Below are 16265 nucleotides of genomic sequence, written 5' to 3' on the forward strand. Positions count from 1 at the left end.
CTGTTCAAAAGATAAAGAGACATATTTTGAGGTGGAATGAACAGAAAAAGAAATTCAAAAGATCTCTGGGGATTTTTTGTCTTTTCTGTCAGTCAAACCACTTCCTCTTTTGCACTTTCTTCATGCTCGGTGGTATTTAACCGAGTTCAGACAGAATTACTGTATAGTATTGGTTTATAGGCGAAAGATGAGAGCTAAGAAGAAGAAGAAGTCCGGTTTTCTTCAGACAAAAGGAATTAGTGTGTGTGTGTTTGCAGGTGCACACTGCTATTGGCTGTGTTTACGAGCAACACTCTCCTTGTGTTAAGGCTGCTCATCAGAGTTTTGACTGGAGGGCTGTGTGTCGAGTGCAGAGATCATTATCCCTCAGTGCAGCTGCTGCACCGCTTTGCTCTGGCACTCACCATAAGATTAAAATTAATATTGAAATTAATGAATAAATCATGAGAGCTCATCTGGACCAAACTGATGCAATACGGAAATTCTTGGTGTCATTGCTTATTCTCAGGGCATTTCAGGTGCATTGTAAAGTGCATTACCCACGTTGTAATCCCCCTCAGTGTAGCCGGGTGTTGGGCTTGCCTCTGCCTCCCGCTACCCACATCAATATGCAATTAAGCACTCCTAGAGTTCTCTCCCTGCAACCCCCCTCTCACTGTCTTTATGGTGCATAATAAACAGATGAGGAGATATTAGTCCTCCATCAGCACTTTCCTAACTAGGCCTAATGTGGTCTCTCTATTTGGGGAATCACATCGCTCTCAGTCCGATTAAGTCCTCAAGGCAGGCTGGAGATTCCCTCAAGAAAGGAAGGATAATACTGACCAGGAGACAGAAGAGGGACAGCGACTCTCATGCCCTGACCTGACAGAGGCCATAATTAATGTGGTGTTAATGGGTTAGGTATGTAGGGGCTGGATTTATCACTTAATTGCATTGGTTATAGGTCAGAAATAATGGCATTAGATGTGAAAAATACCACCAAAGGAAATTCCTTAGCAGTATTTGACACACTATTGTTCTCTATCGAAGGTTTGGGTGCAGTCAGGCTCAATTTTTCATGCAGAGAAGATGGACAGAAGGGAGTGAAGAGTGAACACAGGTCAGGAGGAAGAGAAAAATTAGAGTTGGCAGGGCGAAAGAAATGCAGAGGTGACGAGGTTCAGTCTGGTTCGCTGAATGTGCCTTGTCAAAACTTGACTGGAACAGCAGTGTTGTGGTGGAAAGGCGAAAGGTCTGCTCTTGTTTACTCTGATGATGAGGTATAATTGCTCGTAAGACCTGAGCACGAGCCAACGCAGACTATTGTTCAGGATCATTGGATACTCTGCATTGATTTTTTTTTTTTCAGCATAGAAATTAGAGATCAATAATGGATTTTAAAGCTCTCCGAGATTTTTCACAGCATTGATGATAGTGTTTTTAGATAAATGTGATGTGAGAGAGGGAGAGGCACAAGGAGTATGAGGGAAGAGTTAAAGCCAGAGTTAAGCCCTTGAAGTCATCCAGCATTACGGATTGTCAGCAGAGTGTGAGGAGGTGGTATGTGTCTTACACCCCAGTGCTCAGGATGTAGCCAGGACAGGCAGGGTCAGTGCCTCCAGAGGTGCACATTTCTGTAAAAACAAGTCAAGAGAAAAGAGATTAGCAGCATGCAGAATAAGATGGAGGGTGGCAGCTGCATACAGGCTACAGGTTGGCTGCTGGTTAAGGGCGCAGCCTTGTGCAAGAACCATTTCTCCAGTGCATAGATAGGTAATCACAAGCTTTACAGAAATATTGAGATACAGCGCAATGGGAAATTGCTTGTAAGATGTGGATCTATCTGTCTCTGTAAAAATAAACCATAAACACAGTGTAGATAAGCGTGTTAGCTTGTTTATTTTAGTCTAGCAGATAATGATCATCAGTTGCTGCTGCTGGTTGGTTTTTTGGTGATTATAGAATCACACAGTGTGCAGCTGTTTCATCAACATTGCATATTTATTTTGCAACACGCTCTCCGGCTGATAGCGAGGTCTTTGCTAGAATTTGAAAGCAATAAAGATGAAAAGCATTCCTAATTAATGTTATGTTATGGATCCTTGACAGACCCTCTGTGCTGTATGCTTATAAATGTGCGTAGTTTGTGCAAAACGTGCAGCACACAATGAGATGGTGTTAAGGGCTCTCATGGTGTGCTGTTCCATTTCCTCTCCTAAAGAAAGTTAATTGTTTAATCACAGCGCTCTCTGTGAACAACCTAAATGATACATGCACTCATAAAGGGAGGCATCGTGTTCACGGTGTGTTTTGATTAGATTTAGGGCAGCACCTAATTAGTTTTTATTAGAGTATCCCATTCTGCTTTATCACTTTTTGCTTTTGATATTGATATTCATGTTTGATAAGGTGTTTGTCACTTCCGCATTTTCCTCAGCAGTGAAAACAGACAGAATAACCTGCCATCCTCTGACTTGACCTGGTGCTTTCGCTGAGTGATGGGCAGCTGGGTGCCGTGAAGTATCGACTGGTTAGTTTTTGTTACAAGCACAGACTGCAGCAGGTGAGTTCAACCATTAATTCCTCCACTGCGGTTGAAGGTGTGAAGTCACTCGCTGTAGTCTTTGCTTGAAACTAAATCCTGTAGCCAAAGTCAAACCTGTCGTGGTTTCACACCCCTGAATTCGACACTCTGACATCAGATGCTTATCACAACAGCACATCACTGTTACAGTCTCGCAGGAGACAGGAGTCAGCCGATCCTGGTCTCTGGTCCGCTGCTGTGACACAGTGTATCTGAGTCCCTACCAGAGATGCAATAGGACACATCAGCCTCAGCCAGGCCTTGCGTCCCTTTCTATTATTGCACTCAGCTTATTGAAGGGCTTCCCCTGGCACAGGAACAGAGGCTCTCGCTAATATTAAAGCAGTCTCTTGATGCAGATTTGTGAAACGCCTGGGAGCTGCAGGGCCAAAGACCTCAGTCGCTTCATGGTCAAAGAGCAGAGAGAATCACAAGTACATCTGCACAAGTAGTGTGTGTGTGTGTGTGTGTGTGTGTGTGGTTGATAAACTGAGATACTGTAACTAACAAGTGACTCATTTCATGTGACTTTTATCTAGCTCTTTTATCCAGGAGATAGCCGATGGTACTCGTTCGTTCCACTTTTAGTAAATGCGACTACAGGTGTCCTCCATACTTTTGATTATCACGTTTCTGCTTTGGGGTCACATTATCTTACACATGGGTATTGTTTTGTAACTTTTGTAATGAAATCTGGTCAGAATGTGTCTAAGACCATCTCGAAGTGGTTTAGTCCATTATAAATTTGACCACTAGTGGTGCTTTGGAGTAATCTTTTGATTGGTGTGTCTCTTGTGTGGTTTGTTGGTTTTCTATTGCACACGTAAGGATGCACACATTTTACACAAGCACAAGCACATTACTGAGAACTGCATAGGACAGTAATGCAAGTGTTGAAGATGGTAACAATGAACTGAGTAGATTTACCAAATTATTATCTAGCTATGTCCAGGTTTTTTTTACAAATAAAAATTTAAATTTTAAATATTAAGTATTTATGCTAATAAGGATAATTTAGTGCCAACAATTAATGTTTTTTAAATCATTCTTACTTAGGCCTTGAAGCATCTCATCATGAAACGGACAACAACAGCTTCATAAAAGCCCTCAGTTTCATGCAGTTCCTCAGATTGACAATAGGTGGTGGTAATGTGCCATAAAGCAGTGCACTGATAGATTCAAATAGGATAGGATAGGATGATGAACAATGCAGATTTCAAGATTTCAAAAAAATTTGCTTTGCTAATGTTTTATAAGGCAGGAAATGCATTTAACATATTTGTCAGGCTTTAAACCTGCATTAACTAATTGTTTGGCCACTTGGGGGCAGCTCAATAAGCTGTAACCACAACACTGGCATATTATCACCTTATAAAATTGATATGGCCGGCATGTTAGCAAACAGTTGCTTATTTACACATCCAGCAGACATGGAGCAACATAAGCATTCATTTGAAGTCGTGTTTCAGGCCACCTGGTGAATGTAAGTCCAATATTCACTCCCCTTTTAACTCTGTTTTTGGTCTCTACCAACTCCTGAGAAAAATATCTGGCCCTTTAGCTGCTAAATGCTCCATTACGTTCACCAGCTAGTCGCTAACTTTGTCTGTTGTTTGGTGCCCGGTAGGTAGTATACAGATATATACATATCAGAGCTTATTAGAACTTTTTCATTTAAACCAACAACAACTGGAATCCAACCCAAACAGACACTATATAGAATAATTGGCTGCTACACAGAAACTGCACTCATTTACAGAGCAATTGATGCTATAATAACATAAGAAACTCCACACATAGTGGCTTTAATCAGTATGTTCAAGATGCAAAAAATGACCAAGTGTAAATGGGGCCCTTCTATCCTGAAGATGAGATTTGATTTAATGTTCTGCGGTTTCACATCCAAATCACATCGGGTGTGATTTTCTTGTTGCTTCTTCTTGTAATTTGATTTAAAACACAATATTGATTGTAATTGCAGTTTTAATGAACCCAACATTTCCATCAAATGACTTAACTTACTTTGATTGTTTTTACTTGAGTTTGCTTGTCACACTGAGGCCTACCTTTAACCTGATGAAAGGAAACTTGTTCCTGAGCTCTGCTGTTCTGTGGCCCTCACTGTGCTGGTTGAACTGAGGCTCTGGTCCTCTGAAAAAAGACTCACTGACTTGTATGCTCATATTAATGCCCCAAGTGCTTTTGTCCGCTCTGCTCCACAGATCTTGAAGAGTGCGCAAGTCAACTGTCTTTGTCGTCTGTGTTTGCCATGAACTCCAGCCTCTCCAAATGTCATCCTGAATCAACCTCTGCTGCAGTGCTTTGCACATGAGTCAAGCTGTCTCATCCCATTGCAGTTGTCTCTGTCTCTGTGGTGAAGCACATGTGACGTTTAACTTGAGTGTTTTTTATGGCATTCAGAGCAGAACGAGCTGCTGTTCTCAGTTTTCTCAGCTGTAGGGTAATAAGCAGTGATGCACAATCAGGACAATTTGTCCATTTTAGAGGTCACAGGGCCAGAATGTGAAAAATACAGATTTTGTTTTACAAAAAGAACAAGAATAGACTAGCATGACATGAAGCACCCCTAGTCACACTGAGGAGATGAGTGTTTCTAAATAATCGGTGTCTTTTGTAGACCTTAGTGTCTCCAAATGGCCACTAGAGGTGGTAGTATGACCCTGAATGAATGTATGATGTGAGTAGGTCACTTTCATGTGGCCATGAGGTACTTTAAAAACATCAGACCAGAATGTCATTTTTTTATTTTTTTATTTCCTCTTGTAGGGTTCCTGCCCTCCCAGTAAAGAACCTGACTGGATCTGGACCAGTGCACCCAGCACTAGCAGGTTAGACAACATTCATTGCATAGCATCTGCTTAGAAAACAGCTAAAAAGAGTGCTTTCGGTGGACAGTTAGATGTGTTATTGAACTTGAAAGACATTTACAATCAGTGCTTTTTTTCACTCTTCTGTGTGTGTATTTGTGTGTGTATGTGTGTGTGTGTGCTGTACATATGCATCAGGTATGACAGGTATCCTGATGTGCGCTGCAGGTCTGCCGGTTTGCCTGACTCGGGCCCCCAAGCCCATACTGCACCCACCACCCATCAACAAGAGCGACATGAAGCCTGTGCCAGGGATCAATGGCATGCGCCGCAAAACCAAGAAAAAACACCTGAGGAGAGGTAAGATGGAGGGAAGAGAGGAGGAAATAACATGTTAAAAAAGAAGTTGAAATGCTACCATTATATGCAAACAAAACCAAAGCTGTTTTTTGTTGCGATCAAGAGGCCATAATTGTTCTTTAAATGCCTCCCATTGAAGCTCCATAAAGGTGTTACAATAAATCTAACCTCAGCCAAGGTCACTGATGATTAGTTAGGAAATCATTCCTGTACCTTTCAAAAAGCTCCTATAAACTGTAATGATGATTGCTAGTTCAGATTTATGAGCAAGTGCAGTGAAAGTGTTACTGTAACAATTTTATAGATGTTACACTACATGCAGATTGACAGAGGCAGTTGTAAAGAAAGTAATTAACATGGGACTGTTGTACTGGGCCGGTTCGACTGGGGATCTGGTGTTTAGTTGGACGACTTTGGGCTTGTATAAGTGCTGGTCGATGGAAGCCGTGGAAACCGCCGGCCTCCCAAGGGAGTCTTTGTCCTAATTGATCAGTGAGGCTGTTGGGTTTCTGTCCCTGCACCGTGACTGTCCTCTTCAACCCTTCAGAGCTCTCCAGTGGTGTGGAGATGATGCAGCAACATATTTTACGGGTCCCATAGTTTCGCATATGGAAGGAGCTGATACGTGACTGTTTAATTTATAGGAAGGTTCCTGCAAAGGCTTATAGTGTGTAATTTGGTATTAATTATAGGGAAAATGGGCACATTGTTCAATTGCCACACTTGCAATTCCAATGAATTGCTAGTGTAACCTAGAGCCTGTCTACAGGCATGCATACGATTCAACATACTGTATATGAAGATTCCAATTTCTAATAATAAATGAACAATGAATAAATATTTAGGGGGGAAGCAGTTCTTTCATGGATATTCCTCTAAAAATCAACAACTTCTGATGAATTCAACACAACTAACTTAACTCAAGCAAGACCAAGAGTCTACAGCCACGCTAGCGGCTCTGTGAGGCTTTAACATAACTAAATACTATGTCAGCATGCTAACATGACAGACCGACATTGAAAACCCTAAAAACTAGAACTTTGTCTCTATTTTTACAAATGCAGCAGCCAAATGTGCAACCTGTATGTGCTGTCTGCAGACAGAGGGTGAGCTCAGAGATTCTGGAGGGCTGTGAGGGGAATGGAGTTGTGGTTTTTCTCTTGCAGGAAGATCTGGGCTTATCCTGCTCTGCTTTCTGTACAGAAAAAGGTCAGAGAGGCTTTTAATCCGGCTAATGTAGCCATCAAATAGCAATAGCAATAGCAATAGCGTAAAATGCATAATTGAGTCTTTTCTGTCTTTCTCCTCCTTTTTTTTTCTCTTCTCCCTCTCTTCATAGCTCTCTGCCTCCTCCGTCTTCACTACCGTTTATACCTTAACATTTATTTTGCTCAGTCTGTCTCTTTCCACTGCTCTCTCTCCCTCTGTTCACTGGCTGTCCCTCAAATGAACAAACAAAGGCTCTGGGGGAAAAGAGGTTGCCTGTAAGCGTATTAGGGGTGTAAGCTGTGGGTGTGCTCTCAGCCATGCTAGCCTGGTTGCACACAAGGATTATCAGAGAATGCGGGGATGGCTGTTTGTTATGTGCCAGTTTGAAGGTGACCTCCTCTTCAACATCACAGACATGTATACTCTATTCACATGCACACTCACTCTTTTTTTGTTTGTTTTTTTAGAAAAAAGTGGGGCTGCAGTCACGCCCAGGCCAGAGTGGCCGCTGAAACTGATGAATTGAATTGTCATCCATCAAGTTCTAGCTGTTATTCTCTTGTGTTCAACTGACAAGCAAATGCCATCCAGTGGTCCATCTTGCCTTTTTTCATTTTTACTTGTGGTATGTGGATGTAAGTAAGTGGTAGGTTTAGCTTTTCTTTGATGGTCATCTCATCTCCCTGATGTTTTCTTCTATGACAAGGGAAAAACCCAGAGGACGTGGTGCGAAGGTACACTGAGAAGATTAAAGTGGTGCCAGATGAGGTAAGAAAAAGACACAAAAGCATGCTCACACACACACAGAGGACTTAAAAGTTTTGTACCCACCAAGAGATGCACTCAGTCACCGTTTGATGTCCTAACCAAGTGTGAAAGTATCATAAATACACAGTCATGTCGAATGGCAGCTTAAGTATTTTGGTTGACTATTCCAGGACTGTACCATCTGCATGGAGAGGCTGGTCATGTCATCGGGCTATGAAGGCGTCCTGCAGCACAAAGGCATCAAGCCAGAGCTAGTGGGCAAACTTGGCAAGTGTGGGCACATGTACCATCTGCTGTGCCTGGTGGCCATGTACAACAATGGCAATAAGGTGGGTAAAAGCTTGTGAGCCAGACGTTGTTATGATGTCACTCTAGGCTCAAATTATAAACTCTCGTCTTACAGCTTGACTGGATTGCATGGCACTGGCAGATGATCAGGCTTCAATATTGTTGTACACAGATGGGGATCTTATATAGCCTTACCAGATCAGGCATATCAGTCATGACAGCACAATACTTTGTAAAATCATTATAAATTCTGCTCACTTCAGTTCAGTTTACTTGCATGAAATACAAATGTACCGCTTGGTAATGCAGATTTAATGAGCAGCCATCAGTGTTACATTAACAAAAATAGTTAATCTCAACCCCTGTTGTGGTCAGAGCATTGAAAAACTACATTTCAAAATTTCAACAGCACCTTTCCAGGAACATTACTCTTGATAATCCACACAACAACCTGTCAACAGTTTTCTTTGGCACTATTTGGGAGCAGTATTAATAGATTGTTTTTTGGACACTTGGGGGCAGCATTGACGTTATCACCTTTATAAATATGATATGTCTAAAGTGTTAGCAAAGAGTTGGCTATCTACACATCCAGCAGATACAGAGCAACATTAGCATTCATTTGGAGTCGTGTTTCTAGTGACCTGATGAATCTCTTCTTTAGCTCTAGCTCAACTCCTGAGGGAAACATCTGTCTCTTTAGCTGCTAAATTTCCACTTGGTTCACTAGCTAGTTGCTAAATACATCATCTGGCTGGTGTTTGGTGCTGGGCAGTTTGCGTACAGTTTTCTTTATTTTGAGTTTTTATTTGCTGGAAATGAGGTTGATGAGACCAGTGAGAGTGAACCAAAAGACAATTAGCTGAAAGTTGGCAAAACGCTCTGAAGAGCTGAGGGGAACTGCAGAGTTGGATGATAATTCTCTGTGGGTTCATCACAACAAGTAAACCCTTTCACATTACACATAGTCATTTGACTCATCATTGGTATAAAAATATTGTTTAGTGCAGCTTTAAATACAAGTTTAATGCTTTAAGCTCCACAAACAAAATTTCATTCATGTCCATTGTTTTGGAGTGAAAGCATAAATCTCTGAGGCGGATAGCTCAAAAGGCAAATGAAACAAAAACTATGTGCATTGGCTAGATACCACTAGAGGTAAAGTGGGGGAAAAAAGGTGAACTGACACTTTAAAGCAATATGACACTAATCAATAAATGTCAATATCATCTTATTGTGTCAGTGATGTCGTTATATATGTTTTTTTTTTAAACCAGGATGGCAGTCTTCAGTGTCCAACATGCAAAACCATCTATGGGGAGAAAACAGGCACCCAGCCTCCTGGGAAGATGGAGTACCATGTCATCCCCCACTGCCTGCCCGGGTACCCAGACTCCAAGACCATCCGCATTGTCTACGACATTCCTGCCGGGATCCAGGTCAGAACCGTATCACTTCACTAAATCCACCATGCTGCTTTTTTGCCCTGATCCACTGTCTCTCCTCTGTAAATCTGTGCCCTTTCTACAACTGCTGCTTATCCGCTTAAGTTTGACGGTCGGTTGTTCGTGCAGGAAGGTGAGGTGTTGTGGCTGTGTAAGTCACTGAGGAAACAGCATTCTTAGGGATCCCACATTGGTTCTGGGCAGAGATAGACTCTTCAAAATCCAAAACACTGTAGTTATATAAGGACTATGACTAATGATTATCCTTATCATCTATTAATTTGCAGGTTTTTTGAGTAATTAATTCATCATTTAGTATATGTATATATACATACATACATAAAAAATAGATTTTAAAAAATAAAATAAAACTGATTCCAATGAAGCTCATTTTAAATTGACATCACATTTGCTGTGGAGAGGACAGCATGTTTTGCAGCCTAAGTTTGGGTTGTGGAGATAAGAAGGTTGTATATTTCAATAAACTGACCTTTTTCCACCAGAGGAGCAGGCTTAGTGTCCCGGGGGACAGAGAATACGGGGGGTCATATGACCACTCAGGTCAGCACAGCAGCAGTATTGCTGGGGAACATTTCTGTTGGTCTCCTGCTCTCTGTTTCTCCTCTCGCTCCTCTGTAATGGACTTAACAGACAACAGCAAAATAATATAAGGTAGTCTTAGACTTACAATCACCAAATGAATGAGTATTATCACAGGAAGTTGTCTTGGTGAAATGGCTGAAAAGATAACTTTCAACTGAAATCTCTTAGAGCAAGACACACTATAAACTAAAGACAATATGTATCATAAATAAATTCAGTATTTTTGAGTTGCTTTGCACTCAGATTGGTTTGTTGGTCTGTCTCATTAGGCTACATGTACTTCCCAGTCAAGAAAAAAGGGAAGTTAGTCAATGCAATTAGTGTGCCTAATAGAGGCAGCAAAACATACACAAAATAGCAGCTACTGGTCTTATAGAAATAAAGAAAAGCATGAAATTATGCGACCAATTTGTCACGACAAGGCAACTGAAACGACTTGTGTTTCCTTCATTATTCCTACAAAGGGCCTTTGTAAGCAACATGAACATTAAAGCTTGTCCTGTGGGTGCTGTTGACATTTCCTACACAGTTAAGTCGCACTTGGAAGAGAAGGAGTTGTAATGTTTGTTTTTTGTTCTTGACATTTCACCAGACCAATGAGCACCCCAGCCCCGGGAAGAAGTTCAGTGCAAGAGGGTTCCCTCGACACTGCTACCTCCCTGACAATGAGAAGGGCAGGAAGGTAAGGTTATTTGTTAGCTCTCTTTTAGGATCATACATGAATTATTGTTTTCAGGTTTTGTCACTGGACCTAGGGTGTTGAGTATTTTGCCAAAAGAAATCATGTGCTTACATGCATTAATGTAACATAGTCATGTATTAATTTCTGGGAGCATCAAATTGTAAAATTTCTCAATATATTATTATTACTATTATTCTACTAATTTGCTTCACACCACTGGCTGTTAAAACTTACTTACTTTCAAAAACAGGGATTGTGGTGCCCAGTATTGTTGTATTACTTTGTTTTAGTAACATCAAAGTTGAGAAAATAATTTTCTTTCTCAGATTAAAACAGCTGTTAAGTTTCTCTAACCTAAAAAAACCTGGGGACAGAGATTAAATCTCAGTTTTGGGATGACTCAACTTTAGTTTGATGTTCACACACGTTTCACTATTGTAACTGCGAAAACTTTACATTATTTGTGTAACTGTGGTTCTCTGAGTAGTATGAGTGAGATGTGTCACCAGTGGGACATAAAAACAAATGTTATGAAAGAGGACTAACATTATTGTAAATTACTACCAACATTACTCACCAAGATGTGCTTTTGCTTCAGATATTGAGACCCATTAGCCCTGCATGTGGTGTGTTACTTTCTTCTTGCTACAGAGGAACAGTAACTTCCTTCTCCACCCTCTTCTGTCTCTCCAGGTGCTGAAGCTGCTGATCATGGCCTGGGACCGACGCCTCATCTTCACCATCGGCACGTCCAGCACCACGGGCGAGTCGGACACGGTGGTGTGGAACGAGATTCACCACAAGACAGAATTCGGCTCCAACCTGACCGGCCACGGCTACCCCGACCCCAACTACCTGGACAACGTCATGACAGAGCTCTCGGCCCAGGGGGTCGGCGAGGACAACCTGAAGGACTGATGGCCAGCTGAGCTGGTACACAGAAACACAACCCACCATGCCCCGCTGTCTCCCAGAGAATACACTGCATGACGGGCCAACATGCAGGCAACAACTCTTTACTCCCCACAAACAAAAATATCCTGCAGGAGTGGTGGCACAAGAGCAATGGAAGCAAAATAAATGATGTGGTTATGATCAATGTATTGATTTGTTAAACCTAAAATTTCCCCCCTGCTGTCTCTTGATCCATGCCTTGAGCAATTTGTGTTCATGCCAAAATTGTCTCAGAGGGTTGAAGAATGTAAAGACAAGGTGAGATTTTTGTCTTGATGTTGGTAGCTGCAGGTAAATGGTATTTAACCCCTTTTAGATTCAAATTGAAGCTGTTCCTCTGCACTTAGAGTAAAATGATGAGGGGCCAAACTATACAAAGGCATATTTGAAAATGCTAAACTCGAGAATGCATGGCCCAGACTAACGCTGCATAATGAATGTCAGGAGAATATCTTCAATAGGGTGAGGTGTCGATAGATCAGTTGTTTGATATTGTGAAGAGAAATTTAAGATAATTTCAGCATTCTGAATTAATCCAAATTACTCGATTTTTTTTGCTTCCCCCTTTTTCTCTAATAATTAATTACTGACCCGTAACAAGTGGTGAAACTTGGTTTTGTGATTTGAAGGAGAGGATTTTGGCTTTTTGTGATGTGTCTGTAAAGTTGCACTGAGCGTCTCTGACATTTTCCACTTTTGATACCTCAGGTCAGTTGTTCTGTAAAATGGAAGTGTGTTCCGTGGTGCATGAAATAGATTTCAGAGAGCTAAAGACTACGAAATATTAGTGTTTGGTAATAAACGTATGTTGTATGGTTAACCTTGTGGACTGTCTATGAGAGGAGACGTGAAATAGATGAAACGAGCATCTTACCAGTCAGTTTGATGCTTGTTACGAGGCATTGTAACTTCAAAGGCTGAGGTTGTGAAGTGGGATTTGCTACGCTCCAAGGTTTAACTCATTTGTTTTGTTGACACACTGATGACCCTGACCTCTCTGAATATAAAGCCTGCATTATTTTTCTCCCTTGTTGGAGCAAACCCAGGTGTTGGCACAATCCATCATGCTGACCATACATAAGGGGTGAGTCTGTGATTGTGTGCTCTGAGGTATTAATATGCTGGCTTTGAGTCCTTGAGGAGAGAAGCTGAACACGCTCCTCACAGATGGACGTTCCTCTTTCAAACACCAACAGTTTTCCCTTGGGGATGCCTTTTGGGCTGCATTGGGCTCCACTGCCTGTATAGTGAACATTGAAACATCTCATTCCCTGTGTGAGTGCACTCAGAGTTGTTATGGCCGATCCTGATGTATGGCCTCGCCCCCACTTACATCCTCCTCCTCCTCCTCCTCCTCCTCTTTCATTCTAGGAACCATGCAAATGTTGGTCTAGTATGTAGTTGGCTTGGAACAAATTTTTTCTACACTCCCCTCAGATTTTATGCCTGTGAGCTAAAGACTTTTTGAAGGTGCTTGGAGATGTTTCTTCACTCTGAGATAAAAGATAACCCAGTGCTGCATAATTCTCCATAAATATATCTGATCAATTTTAATGAGCGGGGGTGTTGATGCAAGGTTTATCGTGTGGGCACCCAGCTGTGAGCTTAATTTTGGAGTGAATCATAGTCTTCCATAGCACTTTGAGGCAACAGTTTTGTTTAATCAGTCGTTTAATTTTTAGGAAAATGTCTTAAATTGCTAACTAAACCTGTCTTTTTTTTAAGTTGATGTTTATAAACTGGCTTGCAATGCTTTGAAAAATATATATGATATACATTTGCAGATGTGATATACCTTTAAATTCAAGCTCAATTTGAGTCGATGGTGTACGTTTAATTTATTTTTATACTCTTCTATATAGAAAATATAAAGACTGGCCCACATATCTATACACAGGCACATGTTAACATGAATACATAAAATCTGGCAAAGATGAATTTGTCAGTATGTCAGGGACTGTTGACATGTTATGGACGTCTTATATTACAAGTAGTCTTAGCGTATGCTGCTGTCGTTACCTTAATGTAGAATCTGTGTAGTTGATTCCCTGTGGGACTCCCAATAAATACAGTAAATGTGTCTTTATTATTGGTGGCGGAGCTTTAGCAGCATGACAACGACAGTTCCCTCCAAATGGGCCATTTCTCTTTTTCTACTTGTCCAGATCATGGGAATGGATGCAGTCAGCAATCTTTGTTCAGTTTGAGGGTGAAAACAACACGCCTGGGTTAAACAGAAGCTACAAATAATTATTGGAGTTTGTTTTAGCTAACTGGAGCAACAGATTGATGGGATTTACCTCAGTCAGTTGTCTAAGTAGGCTACACAGAATTTAAAAGATTTTAAAGGCCCTGTAAACCTATTATCTTTAACTATGTCCTTACTTTATTACTAGGTCTTACATGAACACTCAATACAATTTTCTTGTAAAGTTAGAACAATTTTGGTTATTTTACATGAGATTTTTTAATCTCGTTGAATCTCTGAAGCTAGCTAGCAATGTACTGCTAGCAATGTACTGCTAGCTAGCTACAAACGTTAGCTGTAATTTATCTCTTTTAGTGGTAAATGCTTGTAAAAGAAATAGCTAAGGATGATTTTTCAAACATTAGCTTTGATTGCTGCTTATTTAGTCATACTTTAATGTTATAAATACCTTTAAACCACATTTTCAGGGGCTTTGAACTACTTTTCTGTGTTAAACGTCAACTGTCTAGCACCTGCACAGGCTAAAACAAACCACTAAAAGTATTTGTAAGTGTGATTTTGACCCAGGTGTTGAAAACAGTCATTGTTTGGCTTGTTCCATCTCAAGATTTCTCCTTCACAACCTTTTTGACTCCCTTTATACGGGACAGCAACAGAGAATGCTTCCAATCTATCAGGGAATTTTTTTCCATGTTGAGTGAAGGTTCATTAACCAGAGAAATCCAAATGCTTGCTTCTTCAACTTTTCCGTTCCATGTGTCGGCCTTGTAGTATTAACGATGCAGGCCCTTTAGACTTTTCAGGTGTGTTCAGACTTATATGGGAATGATGAACAAAACATGGTTTGGTATTTGTCTGATTAAGAAAGAGAGAGAGATGGTGTTTATGCAATTTACTATTTTTAAGATCTAATACATGATTTATGTGTAGCAAGAAGGCAGATTTTTTGACAACGGATGTTTTCTTTATGGGGTGCCTAGCTCCAGGTTTCTAAACAAGGGGGTCACGCTGCGAGGAAGTTCACATGCTATGTATTAGAAAACATATATTTTTGATGTCTTTTTTTGAATGATCATTGTCTCTAAAAGAACTATTACATAACATTGCTGTATTACTCTTATTAAGATTCATTCCATACTACTTTCCATGTGATTAGATGTGGGATAAGGGATGAAATCACTTTGTCCTAGCATATGAATTATTTACAATTGTGCTCTCTCATAGTGTCAACTGCAAACTGTACTTCTCTCTCTAAATGATACCTTAACATTTTGTGTGGATATACTGTATGTTTGCATCTGTTTGTCTGTGCGAGTGTGTGCGAATGTGTGCCGAGTGTGCATCTAGTAAACAAATCTTAGGTTCATGTCCTTTAAAGATACAGTAATGTTCTCCTAGAGGTGCATGTTAACCAAACTGTGAGCAAGTTTATTGATAATGCATAGCTTTTTGCGTATGAAAACATCATAGCTTCTTTAGAAACATCACCCAGGTCTTCTGGTGATTTAGCACTGTGGTTTTGCATCTTACTCCAGTTAGTTAGAAAGGTTTTTTCCTCTATCGGGTTTGATTTACACAGATGGGGACGAGACAGCGTTTGGCTGCTCTCCTCACTCTTTTGTCAACTTGTAAAACATCTGAATGTTTTGCATTTTAAGTGCCCATTTTAATTGACATTTTCAAATCATGATTTCTGTGGTTTGTTTCTCTTCAGCAGTGTCTACATATTGCTATTTAAAATGGTTCACAAAGAGAAACTGAGATCAACTAAAAGCAAGATATTGAGAGACATTGATTAAACTATAAAGGGCTTCTTAATCTATCGGTCTTTATTGAATTGTGATGACCTTGTTGCATGTTTGTGTGTTTCTTGTGGAAAAATAAATGTGCCCTCAACAAGGGTAGTTTGTTTGACCTTTTGTCACCTTGGCTCTTCCTCGTTTTTTTCCCCACTCGGTGGCATGTCCTCCTTCAATTAGCTCCACCATTTCCTTCTCCCCGGGCAGCTCTGGGCTCTACAACCTCGTTATGTGGATATAAATGAACTTTGCTGGAGCTGTGGAGTGCAGTAAACAGTTCTCACTGGCAGTAAATTTGCTTTATGGTCATTTTCTGTCACTGGCTGCTGTATGTTGGTGCTGTGGTTGGCGCATACTAAAAGCAGGCCGTTCACCAAGGCCTGCGGGGAGATCAGCTTCCCCTTCAACACACCCCTCTTCCTTCCAGCACTGACCCAGCAGCTCAGAGGTCAGTCTCCTCCTAGTTCTGCCTCCTCTCATCGCTCACCCCTCATGCCTAATGAGAGCGCTAGCAGGGAGACTCTGCTGCATCACTGCTCTCATTAGCATTTAAA

At 40.9% G+C, this 16265-nt stretch overlaps 1 protein-coding gene across 5 annotated transcripts in view; it reads left to right on the plus strand.

Moving 5' to 3' along the window:
- LOC122876839 (E3 ubiquitin-protein ligase DTX1-like) overlaps positions 1–15826 on the plus strand; it is a 50528-nt gene extending 34702 nt beyond the window's left edge. For 4 of the 5 annotated variants that reach the window (XM_044197628.1, XM_044197630.1, XM_044197629.1 and 1 more), the window contains 7 exons: positions 5354–5415; positions 5593–5754; positions 7670–7731; positions 7902–8060; positions 9297–9458; positions 10660–10749; positions 11443–15826. In XM_044197628.1, the coding sequence (XP_044053563.1) occupies positions 5354–5415; positions 5593–5754; positions 7670–7731; positions 7902–8060; positions 9297–9458; positions 10660–10749; positions 11443–11667 (922 nt within the window). In that variant the 3' untranslated portion in view covers positions 11668–15826. The remainder of the gene's footprint in view (positions 1–5353; positions 5416–5592; positions 5755–7669; positions 7732–7901; positions 8061–9296; positions 9459–10659; positions 10750–11442) is intronic. The other variant, XM_044197631.1, reaches the window with a different exon arrangement.
- The last annotated feature ends 439 nt before the right edge of the window (positions 15827–16265 follow it).

Source organism: Siniperca chuatsi, linkage group LG5, assembly GCF_020085105.1.
Source record: "Siniperca chuatsi isolate FFG_IHB_CAS linkage group LG5, ASM2008510v1, whole genome shotgun sequence".
In the NCBI taxonomy this organism is placed as follows: Eukaryota; Metazoa; Chordata; class Actinopteri; order Centrarchiformes; family Sinipercidae; genus Siniperca; species Siniperca chuatsi.